The sequence below is a fragment of the Hydra vulgaris genome, chromosome 13 (assembly GCF_038396675.1).
Source record: "Hydra vulgaris chromosome 13, alternate assembly HydraT2T_AEP".
Classification (NCBI taxonomy): Eukaryota; Metazoa; Cnidaria; class Hydrozoa; order Anthoathecata; family Hydridae; genus Hydra; species Hydra vulgaris.
In genome coordinates this window covers 32,249,175-32,269,358 of record NC_088932.1, presented here as the reverse complement: position 1 = coordinate 32,269,358, position 20,184 = coordinate 32,249,175, and the positions used below count along the sequence as shown (strand labels likewise).

Genomic DNA, 20,184 nt, shown 5'->3' with positions numbered 1-20,184 from the left:
CTAAACGTAAACAACTTGTTTTCGCAAAAGTATTTATCCGAATGTGGATAAATACAAATTTCTAAATATGGTGATCCCAAGCTTCCAATTTGGGGTCACCTTTGTTCTTGATTTAAATAAACGACTTAAATAATGGCTAAAATTTGATGAGTAATATATTTGCTGATGACACTGTTTTATTTCTTTTCGATAATAACATTTACAAACTCTTTCATACTATGAATGGTGAACTTTAAAGTAATCCAAATCTTAACATTAGAAAAAATGAACTATTTTCCATCTATTCCCCAAAAAAGCTAATTTACCCCGATAATTGGTCGTAATTATTATTGATGATGTTGAAATAAAAAGATTTTATCTCACGAAGTTCTTGATTTTCTTGATGAAAACATCACGTGGAAAACGCGTATTGACTGTATTGGTACAATAATCTCTAAAAAATATTGGAGCTTTATATAAAGTCAGAACATTTTTATGTAAAAAAGTCAAACTCAGACTTATTACTAATTTATTCATACTTATTTAAGTTATGCTAATATTGCATAGGAAAGCATAGAAAAAAAGTTACTATGTCTTTAATGTTCTTTTTCGCCGTCAGAAACATGCGATCTGTTTAATTAATTTTGGGAATCTAAACACTCATTCCAAACCATTTTTTGTTGAAATAAAAATTCTCTCTATATATGAGCTTGATGTTTTTAATGTTTTATGTTTTATGTATATTTGGATAAATGATTTATCTTTATCCATTTTTAAATAGCTCTTTTATGCGAAACCAATAAATATATATGTACTAAGAAATAATAATTCCAAATATTCAAATTCTGAAAAGTTCAACGGATGGTCAAAGTTGGAAGGATGAGTGAGGTACTTTTAATTGTAAGTATGTTTTTTTGTTTAGAACTTTTATCGTAAAATACGTCTCATTTTATTTGTTTATTTATTGAGGTGTTTTATATACTCGTGCTTGTTAAAGGTTTTGACGATAAGATTAAACAATTTTTTTCACAAACCTTTGTATATGTAAAAGAAATAACAACGAAAATAAACTTAAAAATAACAACGAATATAAACTTTAAAAAAAATAAACTCTTTTGCCCAGTTATTCGATTAAATTAGAATGAAGTCATAAAAAATAATTTTTTAAGAATTAGTTTTTTTAAGAAGTTGTGTTTCTGTACTCATAATTTACTAAAAAACTTTAAAAGTAGTTTTTTTTAATTGTCTGCTGCCGTTGTGTTTAAACTCAATACAGTTTTACATTTGTTCATTAAAATAACATTTTTTAAATTTAAAAAAAGAAATAATAACTATTATATTATAATTATATATAATTACCATTATAAAATAACTATATATAACAACCATTAACAATATTTGATGAAACAATAAAAATAATATCTAATAAAACTTGCGCAAATCACCAAACAATAAAAACCAAATAACTTTGTTGTTTTTTAGAGTTAAATATTTTTGTTCGCATTAGGTAGGCAATACAAATATGCTACTAATATTTTAAAAATGAACTTGAAAAGATGAAATCAAAAAAAAAAAAAAAATTCATTTTAAAATAAATATAATCACTTCAGAGTTTAAAATATTTAATATATAGCACACAGAAATAAAAATAGATTTAAGTTTTACTTTTAATAAAGCTATAAATTCCGAACCCTTTCTTCCAAACCCTCTCTTCCAAACCCTTTCTTCTGAAACCGATACAAATCTCTAACAAATTGGATTTTAAGTTGAAAAACATTCTTAGTTCGAGGGCCTACAGTTACAATTTGTATTCTCACATTGCATTATTTAAAATTTTTTAAGTTTTTGTATATAATAACTTCTTTTAGCTGCAGGTGATTTAAGTTTTTTTTTCATTTTTAGTAGGATGTTCAATGTCATTTAGCGCTGAAAGTTTTTGCATTTGCATTTGTTTTTTTTAGCTGATTTGAGTTGGTGGCATTTTGATTTTGTTTTTTACTTTTAAGATAATTATTAACATTGTGTTCTGCAATATAAACATTGTGTTCTGCCATAATGGCCGAAAAATAATTTGAATATTAGATTGCCTAAAATTTTTTACATGAAACCTTGTTTTAAAAAAAACTATTCATTTAGTTTTCCATTTCTTTTTTTTTTTTTGTGTAACGCATTATACTTGTCGAACACATCAAGGCTCCTGTGCCTTATTCAAAAAATGTTTGTAGAGGTTGTATTACTGGCAATAGGGTTGATGATATGCCTAATACCTGTTGATTGATGCTGTTTTTGTTGAGTGAAAATAAACCAGTATATTCAAAACCAGCGAAAGCGCGCTAAAGTGCAAAAGTAACCGCTGAGCAACGCTAGAAAAAAAATTTTCTCATAAAAAGTTTTTGCGTATTGTATCTTTGTAATTATTGGTACAAACAGCTTTTTACTTTTTTTTACGATAAAAACCTCAGTCCAATAGCTAAAGATAAAGAGAAGAATTCCTCGACAAGATTATTATAACATTTAAGCAGCCGTAGCTGCTTAAATGTTATAATAAAAACAAAAAACGAAAGACAGGAAACTAATATTACAATTGTTTTGACATATTTTAATAAAGGGTTAAGTTATCTTTATGGTGTTGTTTTAATTATTCAAATAATCATTCTTTTTCATTGTACTATCAGTAATCAAAAAAACGTTGTATTTAGTTTGCACCTGTCACACCACCCACACCACCACACCATTCTTCAACTGATTTAACTCTAGTAAAAAAAATAATTTTTTGTAATTAGTAAACATTCGATTTAAAGACACGATTCAAATTACTGGAGTGGAGTGAATTAGGATTTCGGTCAGGTAAGGTTGTTGGGCTTCAGGGCTACTTTAGCCTCAAATAAGAAATATGACACATGCAAAAAAATAATGTTATTACAAAGAGTTATATGTTGAGATTGTCTAAACGCGTGCACCAAAAAAGCTGGTTTTTATCCTTCCCAGTGGACACAGGTCTTAAGGACGTCATTCGAACTTGTGACGCCCATAGGACGTCGTATAGACGTCCCGCGGGCGTCTGTGTCTGCTCGCTTCTGACATATAATACATAACAGATACTTCAGGGATACAAAAATATAAGTTTTTTTTTGTAATCAATATCTCCAAAAAAGTTTTTTTTTTTTTAAATGCAATGCAAAATAGTATTTCCTTAAAAAAACTTGCATGACTCGCCAAAATATACTTTATTTTTTATTTTAAAATTATTACAAAAAGTTTTGAATATCAGTATTTTTTAAAGTATTATGCATTTATTTACCTATAAAATCAAAAAAACTCACCTGCGTTATTGCAAACACTGCCGAAACCTCCCGTCAAACACTGGCATAAATTCGGGCTTCGACAAATACCAAAACCACACGGGTTTCTGCATGTTGGGACTGTGCACAACCGTGTCGAAGGATTTAATGACCAGCCAGGACAGCATTCAAATCCTCCGAAGCATTTATTAGGGCTAAAATGAGTTTTAAATTGTTTAAAATAAAAGCAAACTTTAATTTAAAAAATTCTTTTTAAAAAACTATTTGCTTTTTGATTGTTTATACACTTTAGAAAAAATTTTTTACCCAGAATTTAAAGATGGTTTAGACAAAAACCGTTGTGATATATCTTGTCTTGGAAACTCCATTCCGTATTCGTTCCAACCTTTTTGAGAATCGGTGTTAAACTGGTTCAATATTACACTTTTGCATAGCAATAATATTACTACGCAAGTCAAATAAAGGTGAAGCATCATAAATTGATTATAGATATCTTTGGTCTGTAAAGTAAAGAGTTCATGCAAAATAAAACTTCTCTATTAACTTCCAAAGGTGACAAATCTATAATGAAAAATATATTTTAGACTTTTTTTGAAATTATCAGTAAACTGAAACCCGATAAAGGTGTATATGATAACAGCGAAAAAAGCAGTTACGATTTATATAGACTGTGTAGTTATGAAAGGAATTTATATCTATTTTAAGAAATTACAACATCTTTATATATAATAAATATGTATAACGCTCTAAGTTATAAAATATTTTGATATTTGTATCGAATGCGATAATAGACAAAGTTTTTGGTTTAAATTTTCTACCTCCAATTCGTAATAACTGTTAAATGAATATATATATATATATATATATATATATATATATATATATATATATATATATATATATATATATATATATATATATATATATATATATATATCAGCATGCACCTTAATGTGTTTTATATATGATAAAATCACACTGTATTAAAAAGTTTTTAACACAGTGTGATTTTATCATATAATTATTATTCACCCTCAAGACCCTTGAATTTTTAATGGGTTCCTAATACTAATAGTATTAATAAAATTCCTAATAATTTTTTAACAGTATGTCTTGTTGGGTCTCAAATAAAGCTAAATTATATAAATTTTCAAAAATAAAAATCTATTTATAAAAGCATCATTTAAAAAAAAATTTATAATAATAAACTGCGTAAAAGATCACTTTTTTCATTTTTAGTTAAAAAGTTTAAATTGCTATGCAGTAAAAATTAATATAATAAATACTTTTAAAAACATTTTGTTATTATTTTTGAAATTTTTATAAAATTTCGTTTCATTTGAGACTCAACAAGATACACTTTTAAAAAACTTTTCTTTTATTAAAATAAGGGACCCATTAAATATTCAAGGGTCATATATACATATATATATATATATATATATATATATATATATATATATATATATATATATATATATATATATATATATATATATATATATATATATACATATATATATATATATATATATATATATATATATATATATATATATATATATATATATATATATATATATATATATATATATATATATTTTAAATCTAATAGTACCATTGCACCACGGCTGCTTGTAGTTGGGTTGCGCAAAATGATTTTCACAATGAAAACAAATGTCTCCTGGTATATTAATTGCTCTTAAGTTCGCAAATTTTTATTTGTTTAGATTTTTTGACGTAAAAAGATATTCAATTTTTAGTTTTTTGACAAGAAGATCTCTTCTCTATATATTAAAATGTAGATTTAGTTTGTGCTATATAAACTATTAAACACTATGGTATATTTATTAACTATTTTTTAACTTTCAGAAAATCTCTTGAGGTCTTCTAAAAATCAGTCAAACTATTTAAATTGATGAACTTCCACCTTTAAAACCTGCCTAAGTAGTAGTTTTAACAAAGTTTACAAATTTGTCTAACAATTCTGTCAGTTATGAAAAATGCAGCCTATTTAATTGACAAGTTTTAAAACTGTAGTTTCAGAGCCTACAGGCAAACTCTTGCCCAAAGTCAAATCATGTTACACTTAAAAATACTTAAAAACACTCGAACTTTGAACAAAAGTATTCACAAGACGCAGATTTATTTAAAGATTATCACAAAAAGCCAATCGATGACTTTTTGAAGGGCTTAAATAAAATAAAGAAAGGCAAAAATCCCTATGAACACTTTTTATGAGTAAAAATTTATCATAAATTCATATATTCATTCCAACTTTCAAAGCCTAAAATAACAATTTTGGATTATGAATAAAAATTATGAATGAAAAATTATGAACAAAGGTTTCGTTTTGGTTCAAAGATTTTAATTAGCCAAATAATGAAAAAATTTATGAAAAAATCTTTTCTCTTTTTTACAACAAAAGCAATAAATAAGTATTTTTTATTATAAATCAACAAATAAATAATGTAAAAAATTAAATAATAATAAAAAACAATTAAATCAAATCCATGGTTCACAATAGATTTCTAGCGCTAACTTATGATGGTACATTTACAATCAGACAAAGTACATTACTACATGCAACGCATTTTCAAATAATGAATTTCTTTATATAAAATAATAGCAGTATTTTTTATAAATGATTGTATAATTATTGAAAATAATTTAAAAATATTGAAAATAATTTTTACGTTTAGTATTTATTCAAAAAAAATAAACTTTTATCAAAACAAATCTAAAACTTCTTAAGAAGCTCTAATTGTGACACTTTTAATATTTACTCTTCGAATTATTTGATTGTAAAATCCCGTTACTTCATTCATCTACAAAATAATCTTGCTACGTCGTAAATTTTATTTTGATAAAAAATGTTTGAGAACAAAATCATTTATATATATATGTATAATATATATATATATATATATATATATATATATATATATATATATATATATATATATATATATATATGCAGTGCCGGTTTTAGCACTACCAGCGCCCTGGGCGAGATTTCTACGGCGCCCCTAGCTCAATTTAACCCCATTCAAAAAAAAAGGCAAAGGGTAAAATAATCAATTAGTTTCGTCCCTTTATATTCGGCGCCCTGGGCCATATATATATATATATATATATATATATATATATATATATATATATATATATATATATATATATATATATATATATATATATATGATAGTTGGGGAGGGCCGAAACAAAAATTAAGGGAAATTTTTCAAAAGTTTGGGGTGGGGGGCTATTGCCCCCTTTGCCCCCTATTCCTGTGCTAGTGCATATGTATATAGAGCGCTGTGGCTACTAGATCAAAGGTTCCCCCCCCCCCACCACCTTAAAATCTGTCATAAAGGCCCCAAAATTCTTTAAAAATTTTCCAATAGGTATAACTTTTAAAAAAAAAGCTCCTACGTGTGCAAAAGGGCCTCTAAATTTGCATATAGACCCCCTAAATTTGCTCGGCCCTCCCCTCCCCATTGGGATGAGTGGGGGAGCCTAGCCACGGCTCTGTATATATATATATATATATATATATATATATATATATATATATATATATATATATATATATATATATATATATATATATATATATATATATATATATATATATATATATATATATATATAAATATAGTCATATATATACATATATATAAATATATATATATATATATATATATATATATATATATATATATATATATAAATATATATATACATATATATTCATATATATATATATATATATATATATATATATATATATATATATATATATATATGTATATATACAACACATATATACATATATATGTACATATATATATATATATATATATATATATATATATATATATATATATATATATATATATATATATATATATATATATATATATATATAGAGAGAGAGAGAGAGAGAGAGAGAGAGAGAGAGAGAGAGAGAGAGAGAGGAGAGAGAGAGAGAGAAAATTGAGGCCTTTCAGTTACTTAATATAAACTTAATATCAATGCCAAGTTCTAGATTTCACAATTGAAAGCTATTGTATGTCTTTAAGCATAAATGTTAATAAGATTTTTTAGTATTTTGAAATATTCTTACGTTACAAGTAATTAACTGCTTCAATAACTTACATATTAACATTAGCTTAAATTAAAAAATTGGAAAATCAGGACCTAAAATAATGATGTTCCAGCTCATGATTTTCTAGTTTGTAGTATTAGCATTTGTGTTTAATCAAAAGTTAAATATTAAAATTATTATCAAGCACTTACTTTTTATTCTATTTTTAAATATATATATTTTATGTAAACCATATGTAAATTTAAATCATATCTAAATTTTAAACCGCGCATTAAATACAACTAAAAAAACTTTACTTAAATAAGCAGCTTTATTTAACTTCTGACCAAGACTCTTTAGTAATATTACACTCTTTATTTAACTTAAATGTTTTGATAATAAGTTTGTGTTACACACGTATACACATATGTATACAGAGAGCATCCTTGATTTTTTGATATACAACATTGCACAAAAACTTAAATAATTTCATTTAAAAGTTGTAAGAACATTTTATTTAATATTAAGAAACGTTTTTAATAATAAAAAAAAAGCATTTTTTTCAACAAAATGGTTTTTATTTAAATTTCTTTTTTTTTTCATGTTTCTTTCTTAATGACTCATTTTTTTTTTTTCTTCTCAATAACTGATAATTAAAATATTTGTTTTGCGATTATTTTTATAACGGTTACTCCGTTTAAAAATGAAATCAGCGTTTCCGAACATTTTTTAATTACGGGAATTTTTGTGTCAGGTTTATATTATTTTTGTGTCAGATTTATATTATTTTTGGTTTCGAATTAAGAAATCAGCATGATAATAAGCGAGTTTATCCAACAAGTCAAAATTTTATTTATCAATTAACTTGTTTATACTAATTTATCGATAATTATATAAGTTTATTTACATTAACTAATTTTATTAATAACTTACATTACGAAAATTTTATTAATAACTTACATAGACCGAAACTAGTTGCAACAAAATTTTTAAAAACTCTATCACATAATTCCTATACTATCAAAAGTCCTTTAATATTAAAAATAGAAAAAATCCTTATTATTTATTTATTTTTTTTACGTAATTTTATGCAAAATTTATACTAGATATTTTAAATAATTTTAACTAAATTTAAAGATAAGTAGGTTTGCTATTCTAAATAAAATTCTGAAAATGTTTTTTATAGTTACGCCCTTTGCAATGGCATTTTCAATATTAAAAAAAAATATTTCTGATCTTTTTCACCCAATGCTCAAGTGAATGTGGAAATAAATAAAGTAAATTGGAAAACATTATAACTGCATTTTTAAAATATAGTTTGCCAACTTTCAGACGCATTTTTTAGCAATACTTTGAAAGAACAAAACGAAACTCGTGCTTCATTTAATTTGTTTTAATTGTGGAAATTGTTTCTATAGTTACAATTTTGTTATGGGTTGAAGAAAGTCAGGTTATAAACCTTGAAAAAGAGTACTTCATGGAAACTGATTTGTAGTTGCATCACCAAAAATAATTAAGTATACAATTTCTACTTCAGAAACCATTATTAATAAAGCACCATGTTCAAAATTAAAAAAAATATATACTTTTTAATTTTGAACATGGAGCATTATTAACAATGATTTCTGAAGTAGAAATCGGTGACTTAAATTTGAAAAAAAAGGTGAAAAAAAAAGAAAATAAGAAACTAAATAGAAAATAACAAGTCTAATTACGAAAACAATTTTATATTGTGAAGGAAGCAGATTGAATTTATCTTACTTGCTCATAAACTTTAATAATTTGAAATAAACAATATGTTTGTATTCAGAATTCGCCAAGAATGTAATTAAATGGGATTATGTACTCGAAAATTGTTTTCGTGTGGTTATGCCTGTTATTTTCTATTTAGTTTCTTATTTTCGTTTTTCTCAATTTTCGATTTTTGCCAATCTTTAGTCATCGTTTCCGGAACAAAATTTCTTAGACTTTAAAATTTGACCTAAAAATTTACCAAGTTATTCCTTTTGGTTTGATCTACAACTTGAACTGAAATACAATTTTTTTACTTTGCATTTTTTGAAGTTTTGGTCGTAAAACAAACATAAGTAAAGTCATTTTTTGATATAAACTTTTATATGTTAAGTATAAACTTCACAATAAATTTTATTGATTTTAGTTCAAATTATTCTTTATACTAACAAATGGCATGTTATTATCATAAATACAACTTTCTATCCTAGCCTTATTTTTATTAATCATGTAATTTATAGTCACTATTGTATCTTGCTTTTGGACATGAAAGAAAGCGCTTTTATTCATCAGATTTAAAGGCTTTTATTGAATAATTTTAGACCTTATTATACCAATAAGATATTTCTAGTGTAGTTCAAAACGTATAATACAAGTGAGAAATTTGTATAAGGCCTTGTAAAGAATGATTTTTTTTCCTCAAGAAACCACGAATCAGGACAGAGTTCCATTGCATTGTTCGTATAATTTGATAACAAAGGGCTTTGTTTAATTATTATATATTAGCGGAAATAAAACAGTTGAATCGTTAAGCAATAAATTTTTCCCAGAACAGTAAGCATTCTTGAACCGGTCTTATTTAGCTATTTTTATTTTCAAGACCTTTATCATAAAGTCAACCTTTACTTTCGTCGAAATGAAGGAAGCGCCTGATAAAATAAAACTGATTTCTTTTCATTAATTTTGAGAAAGATGTCGTCTTATGATCGCAAAATTCGTAATAATTGCTTGTGAATATTTCAATATAGTTTCTATAAATTTTATGAACAATATCAGTTCCCTATAATTTATATTTAAACATTTTTAACTTTTTTAAGTTATTAATAAATTCCAGATTCTTTTTGATTGATAAAGACAATAAAAGTTCAAAAAAAAAAAAAAAAGTGTTGCACTTTGTCTAGTTTCTAGCCTTTTAGCTTTGGTAAAATGAAACTGGTAAAGGTTTATCTAATCATTTCGACAACAATCTTGCAAATTTTTTAATAAGTGTCTACTATAAGTTTTTACATTTTCCTTGCTGTGCCCTTGCACCTCTTGGTCTTCTTTTTGCATTATTTGATACTTTCACAAAACAGTACCTTTTTGGATTAACAATAATTTTAATTAAATGTGAACTTGCTGACAACATTTAAACTATCAATAAACCATTTTGCTTCAACAAACTATTGCTATAATATTAAATGTTTCTTTTTCTTTTTTTTTTAAGAATAATTGTTAACTAAAGGAAACTTTGCAAACTCAAACTTAAAATTTTTTTTTTAATTATTTTTAGGTGCCCCAAGAAGTCCTAACGGTCTTGTCACAGAGCACCACGGAAGTGCGTTTAACCAGGAAGTTCACGCCTCCTTCCTCACCGCGACGCGAAAATATGCCCAAATCTCGTTTCGAACCGCGATCTCCTGTTTATAAAGCAAGCGTTCTAACCACTGCGCCACGGCTGCACAAATTGTTTCTTAATAGTTATGACTTAATAGTTATGATAAAAGGAACATAAAAGAATTGGTATGATATATTTATCACAAGTCTCGAAAAAAAATATTTCTAGGGGTTAATGTTCCACCCCAACTTTTGTCGCCCCCTACTCATTCCCGAGATCACACGCAACGCTAAACCTTAATTCGCCACTAAAAAAATGGGATTAGTTGAAAGTATAATATATATATATATATATATATATATATATATATATATATATATATATATATATATATATATATATATATATATATGTATATATATATATATATATATATATATATATATATATATATATATATATATATATATATATATATGTGTGAATGCTACTTCTTGCTCTTTATTCATTTTTGGCTAATACAGATTTTCTACTGTTTATTATCACCCGTTTCCTTTTAACAACATAGTCTTTTATAGCATAGACTTTTTTTGGTATAATTTATGTATGCATTTCCTGCAGTTTTAGTCTCTTTCTTCTTTTCTTTTGCTATTTTTTTTCTGGCAAGAGTTGAAAACAATTTAATAACTATTAAACAGCCAGAGCCAACGGTATGTGGAAAAATTAATAAAGAACAAGCCGCTGTCAACGACGTGTTGAAGCGAAAAAGTTATATGATTGAAAGCACATACTAAATAATAAGATCCTTTGCTTAAACTTTAATTTAGCTTTCCAGTACATATAATTATAAAATGGTAAATATATTCTATTAGTGATAATGTAAGGAATATAAGTGATGCCTTAAAACTTAAACTTTCCAACAAACCCTAATCACTATGTTAAAAAACCTTCATTTAACCAGTGCACAATTTAGTTAAGGTATCCCATGCTTAAAACTAAAAAGTACATTTCAAGAAAGATCACAAAAATACTATTTAGTTATTACCAAACTATTTTATCATTTTTTATAATACAAGATTACAGTTAATTATACAAAAATCACAAAAAGTTACTTTCATGTGTTCGATTCTTTAAAATCTTGAGTAAAAACTTAATTTTTACAATTTGTTTTTACACATACTATTTTGTTTTTATAAAAAACAAAATATTATGTGTTTTAGTTCTTCAAACTTTCTTAACTTGTTTGTATTGACAAACTGCTCTTTAGCCGGGGTAAAAGTTCTTAGTTTTATCTAAACCCATTTTCCGACTAACCCCGATCTTCCCTAATCCAACTTTTGAAACGATTCTTTTCAAAGATCTAATACTCAATAGTTTATAGTTATTCAAGGCGGCATTGACCTGGATGTAGCAAAATATTCATATACATAAAAAAATTACAAGAGAGTGACATTTCTGACATTTCTTTGACGTGAAATTTTGATGTTGGTGTTATGTGGCAGTTGTACATTGAACATATATGCATAACTCTCCTTTATAGGATGGCATCGATGTAGTCCATGTATAGCTATAAAGCATTAAAACCACACTAAACTGAAAAGAACGCTACTCTATATTCGTATCCATAAGTTTCAAGTGCATAAATTACATCTTTTTAATCTTTTTTCATCTTTTATTTGGCAAGTGTTTTTTATTTTTAACAATGTTATAAAAGTATTAAGCAATTAAAAAATTTAAAATTATCTTTTAATGAAGCATTAATATGGTTTAAATTGTTGGCATCTACATAAGTTTTTCATATAACTTTAAGTGTGAGCTGAAAAACTTTTTTCATTGTAAAGTGGAATAACCCTCATAGCTTTAAAGGTACAAGTTAAGTTATCTATTTTACTACATGTTTGCATAAGCCTGGAAAATGCTTAATTTGTTCCCCTCTGAAGGTGATTTTCAAGTTATAGTTATTTTTTGAGGAACATAGTGGGCTGGTCAGGTATTTGAGACATTTTAGTCGAGTGAACTTTAGCTTTGTGGAGCTTTAAATTTAATGTTTATATCTTTAATTATTTATATGTTCATACTTATGTCAAATAAGGATGCTTTGCAAAAAATTTCGACGATTGAAACGTCAAATGGTTAAATAATATCTAGTTTCAGACTGCGCAAACAAGCAACGTCGAACGGCTGAGTAATATAGATGCTATTACGGAATTTTGTGTAAATTTTGTGTAGTTTACCACACTTAAAAGCCAAATTAAAATATTGACATGCTGTATTATCATCTGTTTATTTGTAGTTATTCATTTTATATTAATATAGGTGCTTCTTTTATACTTATAAACAGGTCCAAGAAACTTTTTTGGGTGTTTACTAACTGATAACTTCTAAAAAAGATTAGGGGAAAGGCGCCCATGATGGCATACCGGTCATATTTCCATTAAAATTGGTTTTGGTAAAAAAATGATTAGACCTACATGACTATACTGACTTTACATTAGTTTTAGTGAAAAAACGTCCCTTGTGCACAAATATTGTTTTTATAATCAACAAAAATCGATTTTGGGATGTGCTGTTGTAGTTTTATTTCCTTCATATATTTAAGATTGTGATTTTACTATTAACTGTGCAGAAATGAAATTTTCATGCATTTTATATTCAAGTTTTGTGCATTTAGTGGAAGAGTTACTTTAATTTTATCTTTTGAACAAAGCAGACACAGCTTGTTTTAATGAAAATGATGACTTTTACCCATGATAGGATACTGACGAGTCGGGGGTGTTGAAATATTGACGAGTTGGGAAAACCTTTTTTTTTAATAAGAAAAACTTATTTTTAAGTAAAGTTAAAAGAAAGCGATGCTCCAACATTTTTTTTTTGGTCAAAAAAATACGTAAAACGCAATATATCCAATGCGCATGCGCAAAATTTTACAATGCTGGTGTGTAGCATGAAATGGTAAATTAGGATGGTTTCGAGTAATTTCTGACTTTTCTGAGGGAAGACTCTAAGGTTAAATGAAATTATTAAGTTACCCTCGATCCTAACTAGCCCCATCCTCCCCTAAAAAAAAAGCACAAGTATGCCATCATAGGCAACCACTGCTCCTATGATGGCATACTTGTGCTTTTTTTTACAATAAGAATAACTTATAAAAAAAATAAAACTGATGAAAACTCCCAGGGTAATTATTGTTCTAGATGTAACAAGGAATGTATCCATATCAAAACTTTTATTATTGGTCTTCAGGATACTGAATAATGAAGCTTCAAAGTTAAGTATGCCATCATAGGCGCCTTTCCCCTACAGTTCTTGTGTTCTTTTATATCAAAAAGATGTATTTAGCGGCAAAATTTGATTTTGATTGGTTGAAAAAATTATCCGTTTATTTAAAAAAAAAGTGTTCAAAAGAAGAAATGCAAACATCTTGCATTTTTTTAAATAAAAATCTTAGAACATGTGGAATTCCTAGCTAAACGAATATTTTTTGGGCCCAATCAAGAATTGCCCAAAAAAATGTTCGTTTAGCTGGGAATTCCACATGTTATAAAATGTAAAATGATAACAAAACTACTAAAAGAAAATCTGAAAACGGTTGAAAAAAAGAAATAGTATCAACAAAATTGGTATTAAAAGTAAAGGAAGCACTCAAAAGAAATCCAGAACAATCACTACAAAATTTAGCTAAAAATCTCAACACAAGTAACACTAGGAGGAAAAAAACTATAAAACCGCAAGGTTATCGATAAAAAAGCCATAAAAAAAAAAAATCCCAAGACTCTTCAAAAATCAAAAAACAAAAGCAGTTTTTCGTTCAAAGCTGCTTTATAAAATTGTTGGCAAAAAATAAATATGCGTTGTAATGGACCATGAAACTTACTACGCTAGTTTTCTAAAAGCATTTCCAAGACAACAGTTCCTTTCTGCATTTAATTGAGCTAATATTCACTCAAAATTTATAACATTAGGTCAAGAAAAATTTGTTAAAAAGTACTTTATTTGGCAAGCTATTTATAGCTGTGGTCAAACAAGTAAACATTTTTTTACAACAGTCACTGCAAATACAAAAATTTACATAGAATAGTGCCTACAAAAGAGACTTTTGTCTTTTTTTAAAATCTACAAAAAACTCTATTTTTGTCTAGCAACTTCCCATTATTACAATACAATACATTACAATTTATACGACACAATTTTATAGTACCAACAATACGATGCAACAATTTTATATACAATTTTATACAATTTTATGGTACCAACAGAATGGGGTCAATTTTGGAGCCAAGGATATAAATCCACCAAATTATTCAAAGCAAGTTACACCTTAACAAACGATTGGGTAATTTTCAAAGGGATTGTGAAAAAAACATTGCAAGAAGGTAATAGCATTAATGATTTCTAAAAAAAAGCGTTGATGGCAAAACTCACTTGTTTTAACTTCAACATATATATTCATATATATATATATATATATATATATATATATATATATATATATATATATATATATATATATATATATATATATATATATATATATCACGTTTGTGTGCTTTGCTTAGCTAATTTTGAATAAATAGCTTAATCTCATCAGGCGTGGTAATAATAGAACTCCATTATTACTAGCATCTGGTGAAGTTTCGCCTCATGACGAGCAAATTTAGTTTAATTTGTTTTAATTGTTTTGGTTATTATAACTTTTGGACAAGAGTATAGTTCAAAGCAGATAGTAAATACATTAGAAAAGAGCACCTTAACCATAATGTGTCTATATTTAGGTCACAGCTTTGTTCTACTGATTCTGTTTACAAGCTTCTACAAAGTTACTGATGTTTAGGGTAGTAGTGCGGAACACATTTTAATAATATTTGATTGATAACACTTATCAAAAACTGAAGCTGTCTGTAAACATTATTAACTTATTGCAGGAAAACTTAGTAACTTATTTATTTCATCAGCAAGCAAAGACAGCAGTCTCGAATTTAACTATACTTGGTCAAAAAAAGACTGATGTTTTTTGTCTGATATATTTAGCATATTAACATCCCATCGAACAACTACTGTTGCGGACGATATGCAATTTGATGTTTTCTGCAATCGTAACGGGATTCAGCCGTTTTTTTTGATGAATTGATAATAAAGATAAAACAGGTTTTAATTGTGTTTGATAAGAAAGATAAAACGGGTTTTAATTAATATACTATACAAGACGTGATGCAGTTGCGTAACTGTACATTCCATCATAAAAGACCTCAATTAAAAAATTTAATTAGCGTTATAGTTTTGAAGTTTGCAGAACTAACTGATTATTTCGGTATCTAAACGCATGGTTTATGTATGAGCTAAATATTTTAAGGCTATTTACTTGCATACGGTGTGATGTTCAAACTTTTTTATGAATCGTTTTACGATAAGGTTAGAGTAATATTTCGCCGTCTTAACTTTTCTCAGCCCTTGTAAGTTTATTATTCATATATTTGAACTTAAATTTCATTTTATTTAAGAACTGAAATTATTCCTTTAAAAAGCACAAGCGGTTTTCGACTTTTTCTTGAAAAATCAATTGCATCTAGCGGGAGCACCTTAGTCAGACTATAATGTGCAAAATACAAAAGTCTTCCCGAATCTTATTTTGATTTGAACTTTTTACATATAATTCCTTATGCAACATAAACATTTAAACATAAAAAGGATGGGTTATAAGTAGGGGAGGATGGATAGGAGGGAGCCATTTTTTTTTAAATCGATTATATTAAGAAAACCAAAAGTGGAAAAAGTATAGGATAAGGAGCCTAAGGTAGCCTAATGTATTAGGTTTCTAATAGTAATACATAAAATATCAAAATATCTTCAGATTTTCAATAACTTGAACAATAACGCATGTGTTGCTACTGGTTCACTCCTACCGATGAGTGGGTAGGAGTGAACCAAGCAAATGGTAGGAGTGAGCTATAATCTTTGATTACTAGAAAACTAAAATTAGATATTTTCTTTAATTAATTTATTGAAAATTAACAATACTTTATGATTAAACATAACATAATTGAGTAATTATGTAACATAAATAACAATAAATTCTGCCATGATAAATGATTATTTCCAAATATTAAGATATAATAAAAATATCTATATGTAATGAAAGTAGTATATTAGCATATAGTATCTTAAAAATCACCTTTTTTTCGAAGAAAACTAATTGTAACTTCTTCTTTTAGAGTTTATACGTAATACCTTTCCAACATAAAACAATTTTTTTTTTGCTGTTCCAAATTTAACCAATACAAAGTTATCTTCTTTAGGATATTTATCACAAGTACCCAAATCATCTTCTAGGATTATTAAACCTTCCTCATTTGTGATTGTCAAATGTTCCAATACAGAATCGTCTTTTTTAAGTAATTTTTTGTTTATATTCTTAAAATTTGGTTTTAATTAAAAGAATCTAATGATGTAGACAGATCAACCATTGTTTAATTGGTAACTAGTTTGTTTGTACCAACAGTTAGTGGAGGTGGCATTATCATTATATCTATAGTAGTAGAGGTAGTGGGGTCTGCATTTGATGAAACATGAGGGTTAAAAAAATTATCATAAGTAATGCTTACGTGATTTTTTATGCAAGTATTGTTGACATCAAAAGTTCTGTTTGTCACCGAGCTGCACATAAAATCGATATCTGTAAACACGTTTCTGCCATAAGAAAATATACCTTTCTTTTTAAAAGCAGCTACAATGTAAGAAGGTGTTATGGCTTTCAGAAAAGCAAGCCCTATAGATGCAGCCACTTAGTAAACTGTAAATGTCTTTCCAGGATAGTGGAGCATCCATAAATCAATTGCTGCATTATATGCAGTTTTAAATGGTCTCATAACTCCTACATCAAGTGGTTGTAACTTGTGTGTGGAATGAGGCGTTAATGTCAAAATGGTCACTCTATGCTTCTTTGCTAAATTTAACACTGCTATAGATAAGTGTGCTTCGAAATTGTCATATATTAATAATGATGGATTTTCTTTCATACTAGAGCTTGATAAAGTACTTGATAAAGTGATTCGAGAACTTGATAAAGTAATTCATAACATCTAAAAAAAGTTCACCGTTCATCCAGCCTGTTTTACATGCGAGTCCGAGAGATCCAGAAGGTTCTGACAACATATGCTCCTTGAAATGCACTCTTAGAAAAACAATTACTGGTGGAAGATATTGTCCAGAAGCACTGATTATTATACAAGTTGTGACAAGGTTTTCTCTTTCAGCACTTCTGACTTTGCAGATACTCTTCACGCCTTTCTTTGCAAGAACCTAAATATTTAGATGTTTTATGTAAGAAATAAATATGTCATGAAAAATATACTTAGTATTGAAGATTAACATACCTTTTGTGGGTTCTGCACGGTAATAGTTTCAGTTTCATCAAGGTTAAAAATCCGAGTTCCATTTGCAAATGCTGGTGATCTAGCAAAAAGTTCTTTTAGTTTATCAAAAAATATATTTACATTATTGGCATTAAATGATGTTGCCCTAGAGAGAGAACATCCCTCAGGTGTTCTAAGAAACAAATCTGGATGTTGCTTTCTAAAATTATTTATCCAATCAATACCTGCCATTGAGTCTTTGTGCCACCTCTGCGGAATTTATTTTATCCCTTCTCAAGCCATCTCAAAAGCTACACACCGACATTCTTTAATTGGAAGGCCATAGAACATTCTTAAACAAGTCAAAATATATTCCTTTAATTCTAATTCCTGCTTGTCTGTAAATATTCTTTTAACATAATAATTCGGGGTAAGTCTTGTATTTTCATCAAGCAAAAATTTTTCCAATAACGACAAAGCGTTGGATAGGGTATTTTGGAAGTTATTGCAGTTTCTCTAATACTTTTTTCTTTTTGGATTAAATTTAATGCATCTTTCATATCTTTACTGGAAGTTTTTGCTTTCGAAGTGGTTCTTTTATAGACTCGAGGCATTATAACATATGGTAAAAATAAATGTAATGTTGCGCACGAGTTTTCTAATGATATACTAAGATATAAAAGTCTAACGTAAATATGTTCTTACGCTGAAACTTTTTTAACGTGAAGTATTAGTGACCCGCGGTTCAATCCTAACCGTGAAGGAATAGCTTATTCCTCCCCAAGCTGTGCAGCTGGATTAAAACATTAAATGTGCAATAAGTACGTGGTTTATGCATGTAAAATACTTTGTTCTAAAAACTGCATTGTTTATTATTAAATTTTCAACCACTATCTAATGTATCAAAACAGCCGGTATGCTCATTAAAGAAGTTTCAAAAATACAAAAAATTTACTTTTGCACAAAAAAGAGTGGATGACAACGTTAACGGAACACCCGCACCAAGAAGCGGTAAAAAAAAATTGGATGGTGTTAACAACAATTTGTATGTAAGTACTTGGTGAAAATTTTAAACCTTTTTAACTTCCCTTTTTAGCTGTAGGATCAACGATTCACTCCTACCCTTGGCTCACTCCTACCCATCCTCCCTTAATAGACTTTTAAAATAAGTACTTGAGTAAGGCATTTCTCAACGTATTTTCATATAAAATGAAACGTAAATACTTTATTTTTTAATTTAAATTGTTTTTTAAACATATTTGGGTCATTTAAAAAAGGATCGTTCTACCTAAAATCCATGTAACTATACGAACTCATATAAACAAAAAATTTATTAAAAAAACCATAGTTTTAAATGCATTTTATTTGGCTTTAGATAGACAGTTAACAAAGCAAATTATATGCTATTTTTCTTTTTAAGTTAAAAAAAATCTAATTTTTTTATCTAACATTTTTAACATTATTTTTTAACATTATCTAATATTTATCTAACATTTTTAATCTAACAATTTTAATCTAACAATTTTATCTAACAATTTTATGTAACAATTTTATCTAACAATTTTGTTTAACAACTTTATCTAACAATTTTATCAATCTTCTTACTTAACATGGAAACTTTAAATTTATGCAGAAAGAATAATTTATGCTTACAATTTCAACTATTAGCTATAATTGCAGCTAGCTTTGTTTGCTTTTACTCGTTATTTAATGGCGTATTTCTTTATGAATCAACAAAAATGGCGTCTTGAAAACAATTTATATAAGTTTTAAAATTTCAAAAATTAAAATTTTAAAAATTATTTAAGTTTTTTTAACTTTTTTTATAAATAAAAGTCGTCAAATTAATTCTAGTTACTTTTTTCCAAACAAAAAAACTTTTTTTATCTAACTGCTGAAACACTAAAACATCAGAAACTGCTGAAACACTAAAACATCAGAAACTGCTGAGACACTAAAACATCAGAAACTGCTGAAACACTAAAACATCAGAAACTGCTGAAACACTAAAACATCAGAAACTGCTGAAACACTAAAACATCAGAAACTGCTAAAACACTAAAACATCAGAAACTGCTGAAACACTAAAACATCAGAAACTGCTGGTGCTTAATGCATAAACACCAAAGTATAATAACG

At 26.9% G+C, this 20,184-nt stretch overlaps 1 protein-coding gene across 3 annotated transcripts in view; it reads right to left on the bottom strand.

Moving 5' to 3' along the window:
- LOC100212320 (fibrillin-2) overlaps positions 1-7,768 on the bottom strand; it is a 125,185-nt gene extending 117,417 nt beyond the window's left edge. Inside the window, exons 1-3 of one of the 3 annotated variants that reach the window (XM_065816742.1) lie at positions 7,686-7,768; positions 3,588-3,842; positions 3,303-3,475 (exon numbers count right to left, since the gene is read on the bottom strand). In XM_065816742.1, coding sequence (XP_065672814.1) covers positions 3,303-3,475; positions 3,588-3,757 — 343 coding nt within the window. In that variant the 5' untranslated portion in view covers positions 3,758-3,842; positions 7,686-7,768. Of the gene's footprint in view, positions 1-3,302; positions 3,476-3,587; positions 3,843-7,580 lie in introns of all 3 variants that reach the window. The other 2 variants (XM_065816741.1, XM_065816743.1) reach the window with 2 other exon arrangements.
- Between the last annotated feature and the right edge of the window lie 12,416 nt (positions 7,769-20,184).